Here is a 24443-nt window from a genome sequence, read left to right on the forward strand (position 1 = left end):
ATGGCCCTGTGGCATTTTCCCTCTTGTGGCCAAACTAACATAAAATATGGGTCATGGAATCAGTGAACGCCAGTGCAGGAGGCAGCCTTCAAATTCAGCTAGCCCGGCTACTTTGATTCTTCAAATGAACGGAATCCAGAGAGGTTAATTTTACTTTTCCAAGTCAGAGAAGCAAAGCTGATATCAAGACCTAAGTTTTCAATTGTAAAATAGTTTCTGTGTGCTAATTTCCCCCCCTCAAGTGCAAGATGAGATCATTGTGGTAAATGTACTCAGACTTCTCTTGCTTTGGGATAAGTGGGTGCCTTGAGTAACACTGTTTTGGGGAGAACCATTGTTAAGCTGTAGAAAAGAAACCTCTGGGTGTACTTATGAGTTATAGCACTAGGGTGGTTGCGGATTCCCCCCCCCCCCATTTCATTATACTGTTACCATAATTCTTTTTTTTAAAATATTTTTTAATGTTTTATTTATTTCTGAGGGAGAGAGAGAGAGAGAGACAGCGTGAGCAGGGAAGGGTCAGAGAGAGAGGGAGACACAGAATCTGAAACAGGCTCCAGGCTCTGAGCTGTCAGCAGAGCCCGACACGGGGCTCGAACCCACGAACTGTGAGATCATGACCTGAGCTGAAGTCGGACGCTTAACCGACTGAGCCACCCAGGTGCCCCAATTCTTTTTTCTTTTAAGTTTTTTTTGTTTTGGGAGAGAGTGGGAAAGCAGGGCAGGAGCAAAGATCTTGAGAGGGAGAGAGAGGATCCCAAGCAGGCTCCACGCTGTCAGCACAGAACCCAATGCAGGGCTCGAACTCTTGAACTGTGAGATCATAACCTGGGTCAAAACCAAGAGGTGGACGCTTAACCGACTGAGTCACCCAGGCGCCCCTGCCATAATTCTTCTAAGGCACAGATCTAGTCATTCCAAGAGCACTTACTCACAAATTAATAGCAAGTGAACGGGGTAAGTCTTGCGTTAAACCAGCCAATCCTCAAGCACATTTCAGAGTTAAGAACGTATTTTATACCTTGATCTGAGAGTGAAAAATCCCAGGTTCTTGAGAACTACTAGAGGCAGAAAATTCCCTCAGAAAATGGGCTGTCGGCCAATCTCAATGGACTGCTGAAAATATCCCTTGTGAGTGGACAGTTTCTTTCCTCTTCCCTGGACAAGTCTGCAACACCATGTCTCTTTCTTTCCTCTTTCTTTTTCTTTTTAAGTAATACGAACCTACAATCTCTTATCTGAAACGCCTGGGGCCAGCTGTGTGTGGAATTCAGAACTTTTCAGTTTTTAGAATGGTAACAGAGCGAGTATACTGAGTCACTCCCAGTGGGGTCTGGGGTAATACTCCATAATCAAGCACATTTATAATTTGTAGTAAAATATTATGATTCATATGAAGTGGGATAAATAAGACTATAAACAGCTTCATGTCAGTTCATCTCAGGTCAATTTTACCAGTTAGGCTTTCTATTTTTTATTTATTTAAAATATTTTTAAAATGTTTCTTTACTTTGGAGAGAGAGAGAGAGAGAGAACATGAGCAGGGGAGGGGCAGAAAGAGAAGACAGACTCTAAAGCAGGCTCCAGACTCCCAAGCTGTTAGCACAGAGCCTGACATGAGGCTTGAACCCACAAACCGCGAGATCATGACCTAAGCTGGAGTCTGACTGAGCTACCCAGGCACCCCACCGCTAAGGTTTTTTAAAACATTAGGTGTACGGGGCTATTTAGAACTTTTGGGGGGTGAAAGTTCTTGATAAGGAATACAGACCTTTAATGATGTTATTGGCAAGTCTTTCCTTCGTTCAGTAAAAAAAAAAAAATCTGTGTGTGTAAGGTTTTCTCGATTCACGTTCAACTTTTATTAATATTTGTAGGAAACTGCTCATTCTCGTTATATTAATCACAGAGGCACGTTAGCTGTGTGTTGCTCGGATCTTGTTGTAATTCCCAGCTTGTGCACAGGGCAAGGTTTTCTGCGATTCTCAGGGGTGTCTGTGAGAGTACACTGCTTTCGTGTCTGTCACAGCGCCATCTTTGTACACCAGTGGACTTGGCAATGAGTCGCTTCCCACCAGCCCTCCCATCCACCTGTTCAGTGCACTGCAGCTTTGCAATTTTATTTTTGTGGCTACTAACGTTTCCTGTAAAAATACCTGAAAAGGTATATTAAACTACTGGAAACAAGAAAAGGAGTTGCCTAGAGAGAGAGAGAGAGCAGAGACACACACGCTCAACTTTGTCCTTGTAAAAGTAGTTTTGATCAGTCTGGTTAATGCTGTACTAGATGCCAAGGAAAAACACAACTTCCTCCTCTTAAATCCTCACAGCCTGATGGATACTAGTCCTCTAAAAATCAAGACTTGAAAAATTATCTAGAATATTCTCCGGTGTCAACAGAGAGCAGAACAAAAGCTGTAGCTGGAAAACCAGCGAGGAGGAAAACGGAGTCGGCCGGGTGTAGGGGAGGATGTATTAATATAAATATGTACAGGACTTGGATTATAGACGTAGTAGCATAGAGAGGAAACCCACCAAAGACAACAGAAGCGCGGAAACACCTAAAAGAAGGATAGAAGCGGAGATGCTAGTTTTAAAAACCGTAACTCACTGCCTAGTGCCGCGATAAAAGCATTCCGCTAATACGACTATTTCAGAGAGTGCAATTTCACATGCAATGCTAACTAAAATACCAAAGGCCATACATAACGTCTGACCCACGCTGCCATCTCATATAGCAAATTCTTACATGGGAGCTTAAAAAAGATTGTTTGACTGGTCCACTGTCCTGCAACCGCAGGAGCCTGCTTTGTCTGACATATTGAATTTCCAATGTCTCTCACACTTCCTCCTTTTAAGATGCACAAAAGGTTTTTGTAAAGTTTCTCTTGCTTTTATTGCCGGCAGCTACAGAAACCATGCCGCACGCCTGGCCCAGAGTTATAGGCTGTGATTTCATCTGACTAGTGTCTTCAGAGCTTCTGGATTTTTAAAAAATAACCCTTAAAGTTTCCTTAAGAGCTGTTACATGAAAATCTGGACTAATTCAAACTGTGTGCGGAAGCAGTTCTGCACGAAGGCCGCTTGCCATTGTTGCGTGTCCTCCCTGAACCCCTAGGAAAAGCAGCTGGGCCCCAGGTTCGCACCCACGCCCTGGGGTCCCTCCACTCCCGCAGGAATTCCACTTGAGGGCGTTCGGTTATCTCCCCAGGGTGGGTCCCGGCCTGATCTCTACAGCTCTTTCCAACCAACAGAAGGATCTAGGCTCGGAAAGCTTTAGGGAACACGATCGGGACATTTACCAGGGGCCTGTGAGCCGTGCAGCGTCCTGACTTCCGAGTCGGCGGGCCCCGAGTTTGAATCCCGGGCCGCCCCCGGGGGGCCTTCACGGTGTGCTCTGGGGCGGCGTGTTCTAGATAAAGCAAATAACCCTCGCGTTACATGCCTCGCGAGGCTGTGAGGATTAGGTGACCTTACGTAGGGCACGCGAGCATCACCGTAGGGTCATTTCTTGTTACTGTTAACCGAGCCCCCAAACTGGCGGCGGGGGGGGGTGGGGTGCGGAGTCGGCCCCGCGGGGCGCGGGAGGCATCCCGGCGCGGGGTGCGGGCCGGGGCGGAGCGCGGCGTCCGGCAGGGGGCGGGCTCCTCATACTTTCTCCCTCGCCCGGACGGGCATTCCCCGCGGTTTTGGGGGGGGGGTCCCCAAGGAAGGTTCCTAGCGCCGGGTAGAGGAGGGTCCAGAGGGGTAGGCTGTGGTCGGGCCCAGAAAGGTGAGACGCAGCCCCGCGTGCCCGCCAGGCCCGGGGGGGGGGGTGGGGAGCGGGGCGCGCCCTCGAACCCCGGCGCGCGGCGCGGGGCCCGAACGCCGAGACAATGCGGCGCGCGGCGGCGGGCGAGCGGCTCGGCGGGCAGGGCGCGCGCCGCCTTCCTTCCTGCAGGCTCTGCTTCCCGGCGGCGGCGGCGGCGGCGGCGGCGAGCGCGCGGATTGGCGGCCCGGCCCTCCGCGCCGCCCCGCCCCGCGCTCGGCCGGCCGCCGCCCCCGGCCCGGACCCGCCCCTCTCCGCGGGAGTCGCTCGGGGCCCGCGGCTCGGTGGCCGGCAGTTCCCGCCGGCTCTGCGCGTCCGCCTCGGGGCTCGCTCGGGAGCGCAGGCGGCGGAGCCCTCGGCGCGGCGGGCGGACCGGCCGGGCCCGAGCTGCGCGGGGCTGCGCGCGCGCGGCCCCCTGCTCCCGCCGCCGGGCCCCGCGGGCGGCCGACCCGCGCCCTGCGGCGGCTCCTGCTGCGGCGGCCCGCGCCCCGGCGCCTCCCTTTGTCCGCGGGCCGGGCGAGCTGCGGGCGCGGCGGCGGCGGCGGCGGCGGCGTCCGAGCGGCCGGTCGGAGCCCGCGCGGCGGCTGAGGCGGCGGCTCCCCCGCGGCCGGCCGCCCGCGCCCGCGCGCCGAGGCGATGCCGGACCAGATCACCGTGTCGGAATTCGTGGCCGAGACCCATGAGGACTACAAGGCGCCCACGGCCTCGAGCTTCACCACGCGCACGGCGCAGTGCCGGAACACGGTGGCGGCCATCGAGGAGGTGAGCGGCGCCGGGCGGCGGCGGGGGCGGGCGGCCCGGGCCTCAGGTGGCGTCGCGCCCTGCCCGCCGCCGCCGCCCCTGCCCCTCGCGCCCGCACCCGGGGAAAAGTTTCTTTTCCTCCACAGCGGCCGCGGCCGGGCCGCCCCTGCCCGACACAGAAGCCCTTTGTTCCGTGTAGGTGGCTCCGAGGACATGGCCGATGGCTACCTTGGGCCCTTTTAAGACTCCCCCCTCCCCTCTCGCCGCCCTCGTTTCCTTCTGGGGAGGGGGGCCTGGGCCGGGCGGTTCCCCGCAGCGCGGCCAACTTTGGCCCGGAAGGCGGGGTGGGCGCTGAGCGGGGACCCCCGCGCCCGCCGCCGCCGGGGTGGTGGGCTCGCCGGCGTTCACCGGGCGCCCAGCTCCCGCTTGTTCTGGAAGGTTCCGCTGCCCGCAGCCTGCCCCGCTGCAGCCCTGGCCCCCTGTGCCTGACCCTCGGGTGGGCGGGAGGACCGCGGGTGGGCGGGAAGGTGTGCACCCCTCAGCCGGGAAGGCCCGACCGCCTTCCGCCCCGCACCCGGCAGCCGAGTGCGCGGAGCTGAGCGCCGAGCCGGGGCTTATGGTCCTTACACCCGTGGTAGCCGGGCCCCCAGTTGCGTGGGTCTCACCGCCAACCCCTGATCGCCTCCCTCCCCATCAGCCTGGAAAAGGCCTGATTTTAATGAAGGGCTTTCAAGGTGCAAAGTCATCCCGCCTAGTGCTAACTGGTAAGCCCTCCACATGCTGCGGAGAGAACCCTTAGGGATGAACCAGCGCAGGTTGACAATCAAAGCGGCGTGCGTTGAAGGGCAGAGTTTGGGAGTCCAGGGCCCCCTGCTGCTGTGTGGTTGGGGCAGCTCCTCGCCCCTCGGCCCTCATTTTCCTTACCTAGCAAACGGGAGTCATAAATACATCCTTTCCCGGGTGATTATGAGGGTCAGAGACGCGGTGTGTAAGGTGCTTAGCACACTGCCTGGCTCATAATAGGTAACCCGTGTGCAGGCCACACGTGTGCCAGTATAGAAAGATGATTAAATTTCTCTTGGCCCGAATGTCAAATTACAGCCTTAAAATGGGGGTATTGCAGGCATTTTAGAAGAAGATGATTGGTCTAGAGTGAGTGAGGGGAGGTCACTGCAGAGCTTTTAATTAAGGGGTGCCATTAATTTTTTTGCCCACTTTGAGCAAAGCATCTGCTGTTAGGAATTGCTTGGGAGGGGGGGAATCCAGAATGTTTCTCTTAATGGGAATTTATGTTTTTGTAGACATAAACAGTTACAAGTCATAAATTTAACATTCTGAATGTCTTAGGTATAGCTAGGGCACCCTCCCACCTCCCTCCTTTCTTCTCTCCTTTTTTTGGTGGAGATGGGCTGCATGTAAATCTTTCCGTCTACTTATGTCAGCAAGGCTTAAAAAGGATGGCTTCAAATTGGGGGGGAAAAAAAAGATGGCTTTAAATGAGGCAGATGGAGATGACCCAAAGAAGTTTTTTCAGAAGTACTGGTTGAAAAGCAAGGGGAACATTTCCATCATATTTTGAGAATACACCATTAATGATGTCTATTGCAACCAAAAAGTAGCTTGAGTGTTTCTTTAGGGAAGGAAGCCTTGTACTCGATGCCTTAAAGAAGACTTGATGATACGTGAAGTTCTGTTTCTTTTCTCCACTGCAGTTTGTCAGTTAAACATTATTAACACTGGCAGATGCTGGAGAGTTAGGCAAATAGGAGTTGCTCTTAAAATTGGCATACCCTTCCTCTGATTAATTTTTGTTTGCAGTGTATAAGTTCCAGAGCTTTTTTTGTATGCTGTGCAGGAGATTACCCGAGAGCTCAGTTGCTGAGCAGATTAAAGAGAGACTGGATTTGGTCATTTTATTAAACTGCAAGCTAGCTTCATGTTGCCGTCAAAGCACATGGATTGGTTAAACTTTCAAAAATGAAAAAATTGAAATCATTACAAGTCAGTCGTCTTCAATTTTTAAAATTTATTTTGAGAGAGAGAGAGAGAGAGAGAGAGAGAATCCCAATTAGACTCTGTGCTGTCAGCACAGAGCGCAGCACAGGGCTCAAACGCATGAACCATGAAATCATGACCCGAGTCAGACGCTCAGTGGACTTAGCCGCCCAGTTGCCCCAGGTCTGTCTTCACGTTAAGCAAATCCACTGTTCATACTATGATACGAAATATGTGCATTTGGCTTTTTAAAAAACGTTTATTTATTTTGAGAGAGGGAGGGGCCAAGAGAGAGGATCCCAAGCAGGCTCCGCTAACCTGATGAGGGGCTTGATCTCACAAACTGAAAGACCATGACCCAAGCCAAAGACAGACGCTTTAAGTGATTGAGCCACCCAGACTCTCTCTGAGTTTGGATTTAGAGATAACTAGATCTGAGAGGTGTTTACTCCCTGAGGAATCACTGTGGATTCCTTCAAATAATGCTCTTCCTGGGCATGTAATGTTCATTCCCTTTTCTAAAACTTGTTCCAAATACAGTTTTATTAAGTGACGCCCACATGTTTTGTTTTTCAAAAAGCATCTACTTTTCATACCAAAGTGAGGCAAAGTGTGACTCTTGTGATGTAAGTTACTCATGTAATGCAAATAAAATAAATTTAAAATTTGCAAGCCCTGTTCTTGTGTTTAAATAAATGAGTCATGGGATTAGCAAACTAATTTTAAACCAGTAAGCCTTTGTGAACCTGTTATTTCCAATATAGGTTGTGTCTGATAAAAATCGTTTTACAAATGAAATGTACTTTTCGGATACATAACACCTGTAGCTGGTCTATTAGTAGCTGTTGGGTCCCTACCCTGTACTATGAACGTCACATCTGTTGTATTTATTTCTTATCGCTGCCTTATACATGAGGAAATTGAGGCTCAGAAAGGGTAATTTGTTCAAGGTTATAGAGCCTAGTAAGTTGAAGAGCTGGAATTGAACTTGGCTCCATGTTGTTTTCAGAAGTGTTGCTGTTTTTTAAGGTGATTTTTAGGTAATCTGTACACCTAGCGTAGGGCTCTCGAACTTACAACCTTGAGACTGGGAGTTGAGATCAAGAGTCACGCTCCACGACAGAGCCAGTCAGGCGCCCCCCGTTTTCTGTTACTTTTAGTAATGCTGAATTCTCTGATTCCCTCATTTGTTGGACAGATATGGGTTCAAGTTCAGACTCCACCATTTCCCCATTGTGTGACCTTGGGTGAGATACGTAATGTTTTCTTAGTTTTCTCAGCACTAAGTTCTGGAAAACAGTACCTCTCTACTTCAGAGAGTGGTGGGAACAATTTAATGAGATAATATACATCGCAGTATCTGCCAGACACCTGGGTTAGTAAATACTAGCTGCTTGACAGACTATATCAGACTTAATCCATAGAACGTGTTGAGGGCTTTGGCACCAACATCAGTTTACGTGGGGGTTGGGTAAGAAGATAGAGGAAATGGATGAATGGTTGAATGAGTGAAGTGAATGAAAAACTATTTGTTAACCCATGCTTGTTTTTTTAACCAGTGTGTTGTCTCGGCAGCAGGTCAGCACATAGCTGTTTTAAAATCCTTGCCTGGTGATCATTTTTCTGGGTGAAGTAATTATTGTACACATTTTTAGCAAAATCTGCTACAACTGGGTGGAATCTGCTGTTTTTTGGATATTATGGAAAAAAATAAGTAGTTGTGGCACACCTCTGAAAAGTGAGCTTCCCACCCCCCCTTTTTTTGGGGGGGGTTACTTCTGTCTCCGTTTCTTTGAGTCTCTAGGCACTTTGAAATATTTTTGGAATAAGAAAAAATTGTATACATACTTGGAATATTCACACTGATAGTTAAACCCTCCTGTAAAGTGCCATCCATGCTGCCTTGCTTATTTGGCTTTGTTAGACGTGTACTTTTAAAAATTAGATGTGTACTTTTAAAAATAAATTTGTCGTTGACTTGTAAGTATTAAAATTTAATCTGTTTCCTTCTGGGGTCATAATTCTCTACTCTGTTGTCCTGGGTTACCTTGGAAATCTAATTGCTGTCACAAGCACAGGGTTCTAACTGCGGGGGTAAAATGAGCATCTGGGCTGCACGGACTCCCAGGGGCCTTCCCGTCCTTGGGGCTCCCAGCGGTGACAGCGGGAACCTGGCCAATGTGCTTTTTCGGCAAGAATGTGATTCTGAACCTCAGCCCTTTGTGAAGAGGGCTCTTCCAGATCCCCGGCCAGCAGAGTTTGCATCTGCTACCGGAAGGACATCATCTTTTCTTGCCTGTGCGTTTGTGTTTTGGGAAATGAGGTCCTCTGGTCAAACAGGGCCACCTTAGTTATGCTGTGTTCTGAAACCTGGACTTAACATGTTTGGAAGTTTTTGAGTCATTTAAGGAGGAACGATTTTCTCTTGTTATGTAACTCTCCCTCCCACTCATAGTTGTCTCCCCTCTTTCTTGTGATTAACGGTAAACACACTGATGCTACTCCCAGTCTGTCCCAGGCTCTGTCATTCATGCAGTATTTATTGCGTCCGCTGTGTGCTAGGTGATGGGAATAGAATACCAATGGAGTTAGTTCCCTCTTTGAAAGAACCTACAACTTAGGGGGAGAGGCAGGCATCCTGTAAACAAATCAGCGTAATAAACCAAGTCAGTGTGAGGGCTGGGCCTGGAAGATCATCCAGAATCACGGATGCCTAGGGATGGCATGGGTCAGGGGTGCCTGCAGCTGTGGGGAGGAGCTCTGTGGGTTACCACATGCTTTAGTCACTAAAGTGTCTCAGAATGACCTCCTGGGTCTGTCTTCCTGCCCTAGGTCAGTATTGATCCATTCCTGAGGTGATGCCAACTCAGCCTCTGATAGGGTCCTCATGGCGTCCCAGCTGCAGAGGCCGCGCAGGCCAAGGATTTGGGGGGGATTCTTAATTCTTTTCTTACGCTCCACATTTCTAGGAATTGGTGCCTTCATGGAGCATACATATTCTAAGTCTGTATTAATATGGTAGTCTAAGATTAAAAATTCAGTTTCTCCCTTGTACTAGCTGAAATTCAAGTGCTCAGTGGTCATGTGTGCATTGGACAGTTTAAATCTAGAACATTTTCATCCTTGCAGAAAGTTTTGTTGGACAGTGATGTTTTAGCTCCTCGCAGCTCCAAGCAAGGCCCACTGACCAGCCTCATTAGCATCATCTGGGAGCCTGTCAAAAACATAGATCTCCTATCCCACCTTAGACCTAGTGGAACTGAGTCTATGTTTTATTTTATATTTTTGTTTTGTAAATGTTAATTTCTGGGGCACCTGGGTGGCTCAGTCGGTTAAGTGGCCAACTTTGGCTCAGGACATGGTCTCATGTTTTGTGAGTTTGAGCCCTGCATCAGGCTCCGCAATGACAGTGTGGAGCCTGCTTGGGCTTCTCTCTCTCCCTCCTCTTTTCCCCTCCCCTGCTTGCTCGTGCACACGCTCTCTTTCTCTCTCAAAATGAATAACCTTAAAAAAATTTATATGTTTATTTTTGAGAGAGAAAGAGCACGAACAGGGGAGAGGTGGAGTGAGAGGATCCAAAGCGGGCTCTGTGCTGACAGTGGAGAGTTCCATGGCTGACGGCCTGATAGGGTGTTCACACTCGTGAACCATGAGATCATGACCTGAGCCAAGGTCAGACGCCTAACCAACTGTGCCACCACCCAGGTGCCCTTGAGTCTGCATTTTAATAACATCCTTCCAAAGGGGACATCCAGATGGCCAGCAGACACACGAAATGATGCTCAGCATCCCTCCTCATCAGGGAAATACAAATCAAAACCACACAGAGATACCACCTCATGCCGGTCAGAGTGGCTAAAATGAGCAAATCAGGAGACTCTAGATGCTGGCGAGGATGTGGAGAAGCGAGCACCCTCCTACACTGTTGGTGGGAATGTAAACTGGTGCGGCCCCTCTGAAAAACAGTGTGGAGGTTCCTCAAAAAATGAACAATAGAACTCCCCTATGACCCAGCAATAGCACTGCTAGGGATTTACCCGAGAGACACAGGAGTGCTGATGCATAGGGGCACATGCACCCCAATGTTCATAGCAGCACTCTCAACAATAGCCAAATCATGGAAAGAGCCTAAATGTCCATCAGCTGACAAATGGATCAAGAAGATGTGGTTTATATGTACAATGGAATACCACACGGCAATGAGAAAGAATGAAATCTGGCCACGTGTAGCAACATGGATGGACCTTGAGGGTGTTATGCTGAGCGAAAGAAGTCAGGCAGAGAAGGACAGATACCATGTGTTTTCACTCATACGTGGAACAGGAGAAACTTAACAGAGGACCATGGGGGAGGGGAAGAGGGGAAAAACAGTTAAGGAGAGGGAGGGAGGCAAACCATGAGAGACTGTTAAATACTGAGAACAAACTGAGGGTTGAAAGGGGGTGGAGGAGAGGGGAAGGGGAGAGATGGGCATGGAGGAGGGCACTTGTTGGGATGAGCACTGGGTGTTTTATGCAAACCAACTTGACAATAAACTATAATAAAATGAAACATCCCCAGGTGCCTTGCCTGCATGTTAAAGTCTGAGAAGCACTGATCAGAGTGTGAATCTTTGCTGCAGTTGGAGTCACTTAGGGGGATTTTGTGGAACAGAGGCGCCTGGCCTGGTCCCTGAAACTCTGACTTCCTGGTTTGGGTGGGGCCTGGAGCTCCTCGGGATTTGAAAGCTACTCCACAACTGGGCTTGGTAATTATTGCAGTGAACAGATAATTATGTCAAGTAATGTCAAGTAATGATAAGTTCCGTAGAATTTGGGACTAGAAAGCGACTTTGGAGATTGGGAGACAAATCAAGCAAGGTCTCGGAAGAGGTGACGTTAGAGCAGCGCCAAAGTGCAGTGAGGATGCCAGTGGGGAAGAGCGGGGATGGGAGCACAGCGCGCGGAAAGGCCGGAAGATGTGACCGGACTGGGCCATTTAAGGACAGGAAGAAGGCGGAGGGCGAGCAGAGAAGGGTGAGGGCAGAGCAGGGCCAGGTCACACAGGCCTCATGGTCTTGGGAGGGGATTGGACCTTGTTCTGATGTGACAGGAGGCTCTCAGAGGGTGTGAGCAGGGAATCATGGTCTGATTTACATTTTACAGATGTCACGGGCCATTGTTCTACGGAGAATAGACTAGAAAGAGAGAAAGCGGAGACTGGTGTGGCTAGGAGTCTGGTGCAGGCATCCGGGCAAGAGGGTCTTGGCCTAGGTGGTAGTGGTGGGGGAGAGGAGCAGTGTGGAGGAGGTCGGTGCTGCGTGGAGTGTGCTGGTGCTCCGGGGCGGACGGGGGGGGGGGCGGGGGGGGGGGTGAGGGAGGTGAGCAGGACAGAGTTCCTGCCCCACAAGGCAGAAGTCAAGCCCAGTTCACCCAGGCCGCTTGGAGAATGGACCTCCCTGCATCTCTGTAGTGAAGCATCTCTCTGCTGCTACTTAGCGTCAGTGTGGAGGCTGTGCTGCTCCAGTCACTATTGGAGAACTGTGGTTAAAACCAATCCTGAATATTTATTTTGTTTCATGGCAGACAGGGATCTGGTAGACTCAAGGCCATCTGTGTAGACCTGGGCAGAAGGGCATGTTCGTTTCTCTGTGCTGCCATTTCTGGGCAGAGGACAGCAGGTGACTGTGTCGGATGCCTGAGATCCTGTCTCTGGTCCTGCCCCCCAAACACCCCCTCCCTGCTACGGAGGGCTGGGGAGTTCACCTGCTCACTGTCCGCAGTACAAATGTGCCTCCTTGGTTTCAACTCTTATGTGTCATGTGGCCTTAAAGCATTTGCCAAGGGCCCTTCCAGCTACGTTTGTACCATCGTCGTTTCATTATGTGCATCATGTTGTGGAATAAACGGGTCTGGAAGACTTGGGCTGTAGTTTTATTTGTATTTGGTTTTGCCTTGCTTATTAATTCATAAATATATGCTGGGTGCCTACCAATATGTTGTCACGGCCGGGTTCCAGGATTGTAAAAGTGGACAGGGCTCCTTCCCCATAAACCACTTAGAGTCTCATCTTTACGTGCAATTACAGTTTATCTGCAGCCTTTTTTGTGCCTCCGAGGCACACTCTGAGACACTCCAAGGAAGGCAGTGACCTTTCCTCAGAAGGATGCTTTGCAATCCTACAGTACAGAGGATTTCAAAGGGAACCAAATATATTGAAATATAGTTAGCAGTATATTAAAAAAAAAATCTATACCAATGTGTGCTTCTTTACTAAACATTAAATATCAAGGTTTGGTAGTGGTTCTAATAAGTATTTCAGTTTTGTTTTTTTTTAATAGTTTATTTTTGAGACAGAGAGAGAACATGAGAGGGGGAGGGTCAGAGAGAGAGGAAGACACAGAATCTGAAACAGGCTCCAGGCTCTGAGCTGTCAGCATAGAGCCTGATGTGGGGCTCGAACCCACGAACCGCACGATCATGACCTGAGCTGAAGTCGGATGCTTAAACCGACTGAGCCACCCAGGCGCCCCAGTACTTCAGTTTTGAAGTCCTGATGAGTATAGGCAATATTGTGAGATATTTGAAACTCTAAAGTTACGTTAATATAGCTCTTATTAGAGTCACAGGTGTGGCTGCTATTAGCATGGCGTGTTGCTTACATTCATTACAGAAGAAAAATGCTAAATTTACTTAGGAGATAATGAAATACAGACACACTTCTTTTTTCCAATCCAAATTTATGGACCCCTTGAATTCAGACAAAAGCTCCTAGGCTTGATGACAAGAGTCTTTCAGTTAATTGTTTTTGGAGTGCGTGATTGACTTTGTAACAATGCTCTTTAAACGAGCTTACGATTATTATACTGTCGTCATGAGTTGGTTGTTATTTTTTTTAATGTTTTATTGATTTCTGAGAGAAAGAGAGAGAGAGACAGCATGAACAGGGGATGGTCAGAGAGAAGGAGATACAGAATCTGAACCAGGCTCCAGGCTCTGAGCTGTCAGCACAGAGCCTGACATAGGGCTCGAACCCACGAACCATGAGATCATCACCTGAGCCGAAGTCGGACGCTTAACTTACTGAGCCCCCCAGGCACCCCGTGAGTTGGTTGTTAGAGTCTAGCTGGGAAGTGTCGTACCCTCAGCCAGTGTTAAAATTGCCGGGTAGTCCAGGTGTTTAGAGGAAGCGGCTGTGGTTTGGCAGCCATGGTGTGCTCCACATTGTTTCAGGGGCCAGGCTTGGCAATTTCTCCTGTGGTCCCATGGATTACTTGGTGCACTTACCGTGCCTTGGAGCTGAGCACACCTGTGAATGCATCTCTGCGCCCTGTTCTCAGGCCCCTGAGCTGGACTGCGTCTCTGCCAGCCGGTTCTCTAGGTTTTACTCCCTGTTTTGCTGGCATGTTATTCCCTATCCTTTCACTCTGTAGGGCAGGCTTGTTTGTGAAGCGATAGTACGCGTTCAGGTATCTTCCTGCCCAGAGTTTTAAGGGATACTTGGCAGGCCGTTGCTTTTGGTGAGGTTACGTGCTTGAAATGATGCTGTCACACGAGTGTGTTTGGGACAGCCACAGCATGGCTCAAGTGTTATTGTCAGTCACTGTTGTCGTTTTTTCCTCTTGTCTTTCTAGCATTTATTGGGTGCTTACTGTGTGCCAGACATGCTTTATGTTCTTTACATGTACTATCACCTTGTTTAATTGTTACAAAAACCCTGCACAGTTCAGAGAACCCAAGCCACTTTACCAAGATCACAGAGCTAGGGAGTAGCGGAGGCAGGATTTAAACTCCAGCATTTAAAAAAAAAATTTTTTTAACATTTATTTATTTTTGAGAGACAGAGTACAGGCAGAGAGAAAGGGAGACCCAGAATCCAAAGCAGGCTCAGGCTCCGAGCTGTCAGCCCAGAGCCCGAAGCGGGGCTTGAACTCACGAACTGGGAGATCATGACCTGAGCCAAAGTCAGATGCTTAACTGACTGAGCCACCCGGGCGCCCCAAAACTCCAGCATTTTGACACGAGGGTCTGCTCTCTTAGCAGCTAGCTGTCTCTGTATAACCTGGGCCAGAAACGGCTCCCTGTGTTGATGCCCTGTGACTGCCAGGACCCTTCTCGCTGTCAGTGTTAGTGACTGGCATTATTGCATTTCTTTTTTTTTTTTTTTTTTATTTATTTCTAGGAGAGAGAGAGAGACAGCGTGAGCAGGGGAGGGTCAGAGAGAGGGAGATACAGACTCCGAAACAGGCTCCAGGCTCCGAGCTGGCAGTCAGCACAGAGCCCGACGCGGGGCTCGAACCCACGAACCGCGAGATCATGACCTAAGCGAAAGTCGGACGCTCAACCGACTAAGCCACCCAGGTGCCCCAACATTATTGCATTTCTTGAGTGCGTGCTTCTGGGAAATCCTTGCTGTTCTTTTCCCTCACTGTCCTTGTTGCTGTAGAAATGATTTCTCTCTCCTTGCTTCACTGCTCTGCCGACATGCCCAGCCCTGCAGAGACGAGCGGCCTGGGGCCGTGATCAGAGCCTGGCAGGGGCCTGCCCTGCTAACGGTGTTAGCGATGATGTCATCTTTCCACTCGATCCCAGAGATGGCTTCGTCAATGTGATTTTATACGTAGGTGCTGTCAATAAAGTTGAGTGGGCGATGGAGACACCTCCCTCTGATGGTGAGTTTCCCTGTCTTTTAGGATTCTAGCAAGGTGGTCAGGATTTGGGGCCCTCTGTCTCTGGCTTCGCAGAAGAAGTCACATTTTTAGCATAGTTTTTTTTTTTTTTTTTTTTTAACCAACTGCAACCATGGCTGACATTGCTTTGAGCCTTAATTTCATTTGAAGGACTGTGCTGTGTATTAGACTCATTACTGAATCCTTTCAAAGACCCTGTGAGGTAGGTCCTATTTCCTCTGCCCTGCAGTCGAGGAAGCCCGGACGCAGACGAGTTCATGCCTGCGGCCCCCCATCCCACACCAGCAGTTGATGGGACCAGTACTCCTGGCCACACCCTTCACGCTGGGGTGCTTTTGACTCTTACTCCCCTTGGCCCTTGAATGCATCACCTGATGTCTCCTGCTGGCATCTCTGTTCCTCTTTAGATGTCTCTGTGGGTCTCTGTAGCGCAGGCTGGTAATTATAGACCTTCTGCAGGCCAGTCCCCATTGTTGCTGACTTAGAGGGTGTGTGATTGCCCAGACAGGGTCATCAGACACTAACCCCTGGGGAGGTACTTAGCATCAGAGGTGTTTATTAAGTGACCTCAATTGCCTCGAAGGGAGTTAAAAGGAGAGATCTGGCTTCCTCAGAGCCAAGGGACTGATACTACTGTCACAGTGTGTGTAAAGGACTTCACAGCCACGTAGGCAGTGATCAGATCCGTACAGATTTCCCTCTTTGTCAGCAAATCTGTGTTTTCAGAGAAGGCCACTGAAGGGTGAGTCACAGATGTGGCGTGTCCAGGCAGAGTCGGGCCGAGGAGCCCGCCCCCTGTGGGCAGCCCGGGGACTTTGAGGGAATTCTGCAGGGGAAGGGGAACGTCGAGTCTTCGCGCTGTGTGTCCTCCTCTGATAGCCCTGCCCTGTTGCTAATGAGCTGGTCGACCCTGGGCTGGTGATTTCTGGTCCAGCCCCTGGGGCCTCATTGGTGAAGCGCAGGGCTGGGTGAGATGCAGCTCAGGGCCTCTCCAGCTCTTAGCATCCTGCGTCTGCAGCTGTCTGCCGCTCTACTCGCCTGCCTCTTGCCGCTCTACTTTTTCTGATCATCTCTACTCTCTCTCTCAGCTGATCATACTTAGGCTTTTCAAGAGGTTAGAGTGAAATAAGCTTCACCTCTTCCATTCCCTCCTTTAGAGATTCCCTTCCCCGGAAGATCACCAGAATCAACAGGGTGGTTGTACTTGAGCTGGAGTGTCATTGGGTGCAGTTCTAGTTCAAGTTTGGGACAAAGGGGGCAGTGTTGTTGGGCCCCTGCTCGCTGGGGAGCAGCTTTCACAGTCTTTCCTGCAGGTCATGTCTTGGTCTCTGGGTTCTGTCTCTCTTGTGCTTTGCTTCACTGCTGAAGAGCAGGTTGTGTGAATGATAGGATCACAGGGGCTTGTGATCATTAAATCGTTTGGACTGTTAAACTTGAAGTAAATACTGCTCTGCTCATATCTCATTGCTTTTCCCTAGGTTCTGGGAAAGCCAGTGTTCTCCTCACTGGAAGCTGTGCTCCGTGATGCAGCCTACGGGTTTGGTTGTGCTCACATGGTAGAGTGGAAAGTGCCTGCCATGGGGAGAGGTGATTCTAGTTCTGATTTGGTCTCCACCTTGCCATAAAACCTTGGGCAAGTCACTGTCCAGTGTGTCTGGTCTCTAAAATGACCGGTTCAGAGAGGCACCTGGGTGGCTCAGTCAGGTAAGTGTCTGACTCTTGATTTTGGCTCAGGTCATGATCTCGTGGTTGGTGGAATCGAGCCCTGTGCCAGGCTCTGTGCTGGCAGCACGGAGCCTGCTTGGGATTCTCTCTCCGTCCTTCCCTTGCTTGTGTGCTCTTTCTCTCTGAAAATAAATAAAACAGTTCACCTTCTTTAAAAAAAAATAACTCAATAGGGGTGCCTGGGTGGCTCAGTCGGTTAAGCATCCGACTTCAGCTCAGGCCACGATCTCACAGTTCATGGGTTCAAGCCCTGCATCCGGCTCTGTGCTGACAGCTCAGAGCCTGGAGCCTGCTTCGGATTCTGTGTCGTCTCCTCTTCTGACCGTCCTCTGCTCATGTTGTCTCTCTCTTTCTCAGAAATAAATTTAAAAGAAACAAACATTAAAAATTTAAAAAATAAATAAATAAAAAGAGGGGTTTGGATTAGTAAATCTTTACTACCCTCTCCAGCTTGAAAATCCCATCAATCTTTGTATCACATATTTTGGATTTGAAAAGACTCCAGAAGAAATGGTGGGAATAAAAATCAGCAAGAAATGGCTAGTTGGTAGTCCCAAGAAAGTATGGGTTATGAATTCTATTTTTAAACTGAATTGTTTTTTTTTTTTTTTTAAAGATCTTTCTGTGGCCTCCTGGGGCACTTGTTTTTTGTTGCTTTTTACTTTAAAATTGAGATATAATTCACCTACCATAAAGTTCACCCTTTTACACTAATTCATTGATTTTTTTTAAATTTTATTTACACAATTGTGTGGCCATTCTACTGTCCAGTTCCAGAACAGTTTCATCACACCGAAAAGAAGCCCCATAGCCATTGGTGATCGTTCTGCCCCCCCCCCCCCCCCCCCCCTTCTGTTAGCCCTGACAGCCACTGATTTATTTTCTGTCTCTGGGTTTGCCTGTTCTAGACATTTCACATCATGGAACTCATCCAGTGAGTTCGTGGCCTTTCGTGTCTGGTTTCTTTCACATGGCATAATGTCTTTGAAGTTCATCTGACTTGTACTATAAACTTATACTTCATTTCTTTTTCTGGCCTAGTAATATTCTATTGTGCAGATTTATGACTTCTTTATCCATTCATCACTTGATGAACATTTGGGTTGTGTCCACTTTTGGCTGTTATAAATAATGCTACTATGAATATTCTTCTACAGGTTTTTGAGTGGACGTATGTTTTCTCTTGGGTGTATACCTAGGTATGGAATTTCTGGGTCATATGACCACCCTATGTTGAACTTAAAAAGCATTTTTTAAACATTCATTCATTTTTGAGAGATGGAGAGAGAGCATGAGTGGGAGAGGGGCAGAGTGAGAGGGAGACGCAGAATCTGAATCAGGCTCCAGGCTCTGAGCTGTCAGCACAGAGCCCAATGTGGGGCTCAAACCCACAGACTGCAACATCACGACCTGAGCTGAAGTCAGATGCTTAACTGACTGAGCCATCCCGGCACTCCTGCTGAACATTTTGAGGAACTGCCTGACTGTTCAAAGAGGCTGCACTACTTTACATTCCCATGTGTAAAGGGTTCCAGTTTCTCCACGTCAACACTTGCTATTGTCTGGGGTTGTTTTTTGTTTTGTTTTTTTTGTTTTTTTTTTTAAATAGCCATCCAAGTGGCTATGAACTGGTATCATATAGACTTGATTTGCACTTTCATGATGGATAATCTATAGTGCCGAGCATGGTCTCTTGTGCCTATGGCCATTTGTGTATTTTCTTTAGAGAAATACCTCTTCAGATTTGCCTATTTTTAAAATGGTTTTTTTTTGTCTTTATTGTTGAATTGTAAGAGTACTTCATATATTTTGGAAACTAGACTCTGAACAAATATATGATTTGCAAGTATTTTCTCACGTATTGTGAATTGTTAGCACAGAAGGTTTTAATTTTGATGGAGGCCATAATATCTTTTTTCCTTTGGTCATTTGTGCATATCCAAGAAGTTGTTGCCTAAATTAAGGTCACAAAGATTTACACCTCTATTTTCTTTGGAGAATTCTAGTTTTTGCACTATTAATATTGAAATCCTTGATCCATTTTGAGTTAGTTTTTGTATATGATGTGTGGTAGTGATCCAACTGCATTCTTTGGCATGTGAATATCCAGTTGTCCCAGCAACATTAAAAAGAATTTTTTTAAGTTTGTTTATTTTTGAGAGAGACACAGAGCATGAGTGGGCGTTGGGGGATGACAGAGAGACAGAGACAGAGAATCCGAATCAGGCTCCAGGTTCTGAGCTGTCAGCACAGACCTGGATGTGGGTCTCGAACCCACAAACCGTGAAATCATAACCTGAGCTGAAGTTGGATGCTTGACCGACAAAGCACCCAGGTGCCTTACAGCACCATTTGTTGAAAAGAGTTCTTTCTCCATTGAATTCTTTTGGCACCCTTTTTAAAAATCACTTGTTCTTTGATGTATTGGTTTATTTGTGGATCCTCAGTTCTACTCCATTGATCTTTCTCTCTTTCCTTATGTTAGTACCGCACAGTCTTCAGTACTGGAGGCTATGGTAATTTTTGAAATGAGCAAGTTTGAGTCCTCCAACTTTGTTCTTCTTTTCCAAAACTGTTTTGGCTACTCAGGTCCCTTGCACTGTCCTGTGAGTTTTAGGATCAACTTATCAGTTTCTGCCAAAAGACCAGCTGGGATTTTGATGGGTGTTGCATTCAATCGGCAGATCGATTTTGAAGTATAGACCTCTTAATCCATTTTAGCATCTCCTAATCTGTTACCTTGGGATGTTTTTCATTTATTTAAGCCTTTAATTTCTTCTAACGATGTTTTTTAGGTTTCAGCGTACAGGTCTGGCACTTCCTTTGTTAGATTTATTTCTGAATGTTTTATTCTTTTTGATGCTATTATTATAAATGGAATTGGGTTTTTGTTTTTGTTTTTTTTTTAATTTTTGAGAGTGTGAGCTGGGGAGAGGCAGAGAGGGAGACAGAGGATCTAAAGCAGGCTGTGTGCTGACAGCAGAGAGCCTGATGTGGGGCTCAAACTCATGAACCATGAAATCATGACCCAAGCTGCAGTCACTCAACCAACTGAACCACCCAGGTACCCCGATAAATGGAATTATTTTCTTAATTTAATTTCTGGATTATTAATTACTAGTGTATGGAAAGAGAATTAATTTTTGTATATTGATCTTACAGCCTGAAATCTTGATGAACTTGTTTAATAGCTCTAATAGTTGCGTGTGTGTATGTGCACTCCTTAGGATTTTCTGTATACAAGGTAATGTCATCTGCAAATAATGATAATTTTATTTATTTCTTAACGATCTGGGTGTCTTTCATTTCTTTGTATTGCCTAGTTGCTGAATCAGTTCTTAATTATCTTTAAATGCCTGGTGGGTTGCACAGAATAGGGGCTCAATTACTTTGCTGGATGACTGACTTTCATTTAAGAACACTGTTCGCATATACAGCCCAAGTTTCTTATGTTTAATTTGTTTTGTTCCTTCTCATCCAGGCTCTGAATATAGTAAGGAAATTGGAAGGGGTGCCTGCTTGTTCTCTGGTCGCAAAGTAAGTTAGTAGAAATGTCACTTGGATTGGTAAGTGGGTTTCACCTGTTCGCTTGTTCAGCCTGGACGCCCAGTCGTCACCTGGGAAGTCTACAGCCCAGGGGACAGGCCTCGTGTGTCTCTGCAGCAGCCAGTGCTGAACAGCCCTTTGGTTTTGTGGCTAATGTGGCTTTTTGGTCGCTCCTTTCTGTACATGGTCGCCGTGGAGACCACTCACTTCTTGAGAAAAGATAACTGTTGAGATTCCCTGTTTTCTTCCCACCTTGTAAATCTCTTTTTTGGCAAATAGGAATGAGGTGTGTTTGCTCCTGGGGCTGCTGGGCTGTCAGAACCTGTAGCTTTTGTCTGTCGTGGGTGTGGCTTGCCAGGTCGCAGGCTTGTGATTTGGAAGAGGTGCTGCCTGCCCGATCGTTTGCCAGCAGGCATGGCCCTCGGTGACAACTGCGGGGGGCAAGGTGGCTCGTCACCCTCTCTGTCTTCCTTCTCTTTCCTCCTCCACGCTCCTGCCTCTGTCTCTTCCTTGGGGGCCGAGTTACTTCCGCTGCGATTGAGGTGGCATCTGAAGCTCACAGTTCTCATCTGCCCCCACTTCCTCCCTTGCTTTCCCCCTTCACTCCTTCCTCGTATTTCCAGACTCTCTCCGCCCTGTGTTTTCTTTTTAAAAGAGGATATTCCAGCCAGAGGGGACTCGGGAGGGAGGCTGTAACTGGGGCGCTCGGGGGGAGGCCTGCCTTCCTGCACCTCCTGAGACATGCTCCTGAGCTGCTGGCTGGTGGCGCCATGGAGAGTTGGCCTTCTTTCCTGCCATACTGCCTTCCCTCCATTTTCCAGAACTCGGTGTATCCTTCTCTCTCTTTGAAAAACCACTTACTCTCTTCTGTGACAATGTGGGGGGACCTTAATTTTTGACGTGCACAGTTTTTTTCTTTATGGTCAGAGCAAAGTAAAGGAGGCTTGATCTTATGACGAAATTGCTTAGTCAGAGCTAATATGACATCTCCTAAGGGCCTCGGTTTTATTTGCTCTTTTAGTTTACGAACCACCTTGCATCTGCCAGGCGTCTGTGCACGAGGCCAGTGAGGCCTGGGATGTCACATTCAGGGCTTTAGTTGTACCCCTGACACCAGGTGAGCTGCTGCGGGGCTCCGACGCTTTGTTAGACTTTGGTTTGGATTAGGGTGTGGTAGTGTCTGCACATGAGTGTTTCAGAGATTTGTTACTGTTTTTTCCTAAGGAAAATGTGCCATTAGCTTGGATAATTACAGGTGGTGTCTGTAGGCTGTGCGTTAGGACCTGCAAGTAAACCAAAGACCCCCAGGTAAAGTAGCTACTATGAAGCCCTTTGTGTTTCTCTGTAGGTCAGGGCCTTGTCGTCCACAAGGTTCTAGAAAAGACCATGTAATGAAATGGCAGAAACCAGCCCTCAACAGCTGAGCCCAGCAGAAGGGAGGCAAAGAGAGAATGAGACTTGTGCACAAGAGTGTCCCCACCCCTCCGCCCCGGGAATCCCTGAGGGTCTCACGATGCCACAGCGGAGTCCAAATCCGTGTCCTGCGCCGTGGTGGGCAGGCAGCAGGCGCTTCCCCGAAGAGCATTTCCGTGGAGTTTGTGGTGGAAATTTGATGAGCTTTAGTTTACGGAGAATATGAATTTATGCGGAACAACTCCTTCCATTGGTGTTGGCCCAAGTAAGTGAGGCATTTGGTATAGCTTTCAGGACAGGGTTTGGGCCATGGCCGACTGAGGCAGAAATCTGTTGCTGGGACATGTGCCTTCTGTGCGGACTGCCCTTGGCCCTTAGGAGTCTGCTGCTAGGGAGTGCGAGGAGGGGGAGAAGGAGCTGTGCGGTTTCCTATCTGACCTCAGAGTGCTTTGGCACTTCCTTTTTGGGGTGAGGGAGCTTCCAAACCCGCAGTGTGTCCCGCTTGCTGTTACCAGTGTCCGTGTTGGACCTCCATTCCAGACTGAGTGTGCCCGGGGTAAGGATCAAGTGTTAGCTTCTCTGTGACCCCCAGCAACCAGCGCGGAGCCCGGCACGTGGTTCTCAGCGAGCGTCTGCTGAACGTGAAGGTGCAGGTAATCCTTTGGATGTTGTGATTTTATAGCTTTCCCTTCAGAAGGCTGTATGTGTTTGGAAATAAATTTCTTTTTATTTGCAAAATCAAGATCAGCACAGCACCGTTTGAAACAGGAAAGCCTTTTTAAGAGTGATCACGATCTCTACTGTATAAAGCATCTCTATTAATACCTAATTTCTTTGTTGAAAAATATATCAATCATGTCGGGGTTTTTTTGTTGTTGTTTTTTTGTTTTTTTTTGTTTTTTTCTGTAAACCCTTTCCACATATCACCAGTCTGTCTGAACCACTTTCTTCTCTGAATTCTTAGAGCGGCTACTCTCTGACTCACTTTGGTCCCCTTTTATCCATCTGTCCATTCATCCGCCTGTCCATCTATCCGCTGATGCATCAGTCGATCAGTCTGTCTGTCCATCTGTCCATCCATCACTGGGACAGACCTGGTATGTGTCACATGCAGCTGTGAAATGGGGTCACGACAGCTGGAGGTGCTCCCTGGATGCTGGGGGGAGGGTGGTCCCTTGCTTCCCCACTCAGTGCATTCATGCTTCTCGAGCAGGAATCTCATCAAAAGAGGAAGACAGAGGAGCAGCCTGTGGCTTCAGGTGTTGTGGAAGTTAGAACAATGCAGCATGGGTTCAGGGCGCTCGGAGTTGCCCCTGTTTTGCCAAAGCAGGCATACGACAGCCCACGGCTGGTGCTTGTATGCAGACAAAACCAAAAAAGCTAAAAATGGTGTTTATAGTTTGAAATGGGTTGTAAAACACCCCAAAATCTAAAGAATGTGCAACAGAGATGGCGTATGTGCCTTGTAAGGCCTGAAATATTTACCATCTGGCTCTTCTAGAGAAAGTTTTCCCCTCCTGGGTAAGAGCATTGGGTGTGACTATAGAGCCTGTCCCGACCTGGACTGGTTAGTCTGGTGGTCCACCTATCACACGGGCCCCTGTTTTAAACATCTCTGCTTGCTGCCACGGCCAGGTACTTGCTACCCTGGGAAGTGGCCTTTTCTATCCAAAGTTGTAGGGAAATAATCCAAGGTTTTTGAGTAGGGGAGTGAAGTGAACAGAGCTAGGCTTAAGGAAGACTGATCAGGCATGGGGGTGGGGAGTGAGAAGGGTCCAAGGGAGGGGGCCCAATAAGGCAGCATTGGCCACTGCCCGAGGAAGTGGTCACTGGGGCCTGAAATAGGGCGGTGGGAACACAGAGGAAAGACAAACTGCAGTAAAACAGCAGCTACCCATCTGTCAGACCTGCCTTCTGGCATCAGCCATCTCCATGGCTGGGTTGGCTTGTGGTTGGTGGTCTAGGCCTTCATCTTTCTCTCATTAAATACGTAGGTCACCATGCCCTGGGCTCTACAGAGTTCCTCGAAGGTGCTCATGAGCTAGAGGGAGAAACAAGGATTGTGTCGGGCGAGGATGAGGGAAAGGTTTGGGGAAGAGGCAGCATCCTTGAAGATGGGGGTTTGTGTCAGGTGTGCTTACTTGAGAGCACGCCTCACCCTCAGTGCCTTGCACATAATAGGGATGCAGAGGTTAAGTATTTGACCTTGGCAGCAGGGCGTATATGTAGAGTATAACGCTGTATATGAGAAGTAAACATTATACCAAAAATATTAGAAATACGATCTTGTCTCTCCCTTTAAGGAACTGACCACTTAAAAGATCACCCATGACTTTATTCGTTAATGTATTCAACTGTGAATGTATTCATTCAGTACCTACTTATTTTATCTCAGGCACGTTATATTCCTACATTCATATATGCTCGGTAATTGCCAGCCTGCGTATGGGAGGAGCCAGATCACCTTCCTCTGGCCACGTGGGATTGTCAAATCTGCCTGCTGCCCCTCCTGAGCTTTTTTCCCTCCAGATACCTTTTGCTTCCTTT

The 24443-nt window shown here is 48.4% G+C and overlaps 1 protein-coding gene across 4 annotated transcripts in view; it reads left to right on the forward strand.

The window, feature by feature from the left end:
- Positions 1–4415: 4415 nt before the first annotated feature.
- Positions 4416–24443, forward strand: part of ASAP2 (ArfGAP with SH3 domain, ankyrin repeat and PH domain 2) — a 172396-nt gene continuing 152368 nt past the window's right edge. For 3 of the 4 annotated variants that reach the window (XM_039231024.1, XM_039231025.1, XM_039231026.1), the window contains exon 1: positions 4416–4570. In XM_039231024.1, coding sequence (XP_039086955.1) covers positions 4445–4570 — 126 coding nt within the window. In that variant the 5' untranslated portion in view covers positions 4416–4444. Of the gene's footprint in view, positions 4571–5294; positions 5314–24443 lie in introns of those variants that run through there. The other variant, XM_039231027.1, reaches the window with a different exon arrangement.

Source organism: Hyaena hyaena, unplaced genomic scaffold (assembly GCF_003009895.1).
Source record: "Hyaena hyaena isolate Hyena2069 unplaced genomic scaffold, ASM300989v1 scaffold_53, whole genome shotgun sequence".
Lineage (NCBI taxonomy): Eukaryota > Metazoa > Chordata > Mammalia > Carnivora > Hyaenidae > Hyaena > Hyaena hyaena.